This window comes from Penaeus monodon, chromosome 29 (assembly GCF_015228065.2).
Source record: "Penaeus monodon isolate SGIC_2016 chromosome 29, NSTDA_Pmon_1, whole genome shotgun sequence".
In the NCBI taxonomy this organism is placed as follows: domain Eukaryota; kingdom Metazoa; phylum Arthropoda; class Malacostraca; order Decapoda; family Penaeidae; genus Penaeus; species Penaeus monodon.
In genome coordinates this window covers 22,971,251-22,971,870 of record NC_051414.1, presented here as the reverse complement: position 1 = coordinate 22,971,870, position 620 = coordinate 22,971,251, and the positions used below count along the sequence as shown (strand labels likewise).

The following is a 620-nucleotide window of genomic DNA, read 5'->3' as shown; positions in this document are numbered from 1 at the left end:
CAGATCCAATAGGTTAAGCTCCTATGGTGCCATTTATTTGTAAATAAACAAAAATCACAGTGGACATGGCAATGTATGTTGATATCCCACTCATGGTTTAATCTAACTGTTGGCAAATGGGAGAATTGGGTTATGGAAAACTTCTCTTTATTTTTCCTGGATTATTAGTTTTCCTCCTTTTACCTCATTCCTTGTCTTAATCTAATGATAATTAATTTTCCATATCATAAACTTTTTTTTCATGGAGTTCTTAGCTAGATAATATGAAAATATTGTGATTCTCACAAATTTTACTGCTTTGTTTTGGCAGGTTTTATGCAAGCTACCATCGTACCTGAAAATGCCCCACCTAGAAGTGACCAAAGAATATCGAGATGGATTCATGCAAGCCAAAAATACATTCCTCTATCAGCTGGTGTTTGACCCAGTGGACCGCATCCTCCGTCCCCTTCAGGAGTATCCCGAAGGCAAGGGACCTGAAGATTATCCATATGCAGGCAGGTTTGTAGGGCACGAGAGAGCTCTGCAAATAGCATTGGGAAATGTGAATGTTCAGACAGGAGAGAAAGTGGATGACTTCTGTCCTGAGACATATGTTGTAAGTAGATTGTTGTAGAGGG

General features: G+C 39.0%; 1 protein-coding gene across 1 annotated transcript in view; it reads left to right on the top strand.

Moving 5' to 3' along the window:
- Window positions 1-620, top strand: part of LOC119592031 (exonuclease 1-like) — a gene marked incomplete in the record, with an annotated part of 18,005 nt that overhangs the window by 7,317 nt on the left and 10,068 nt on the right. Inside the window, 1 exon segment of the mRNA XM_037940825.1 lies at window positions 311-598. Coding sequence (XP_037796753.1) covers window positions 311-598 — 288 coding nt within the window.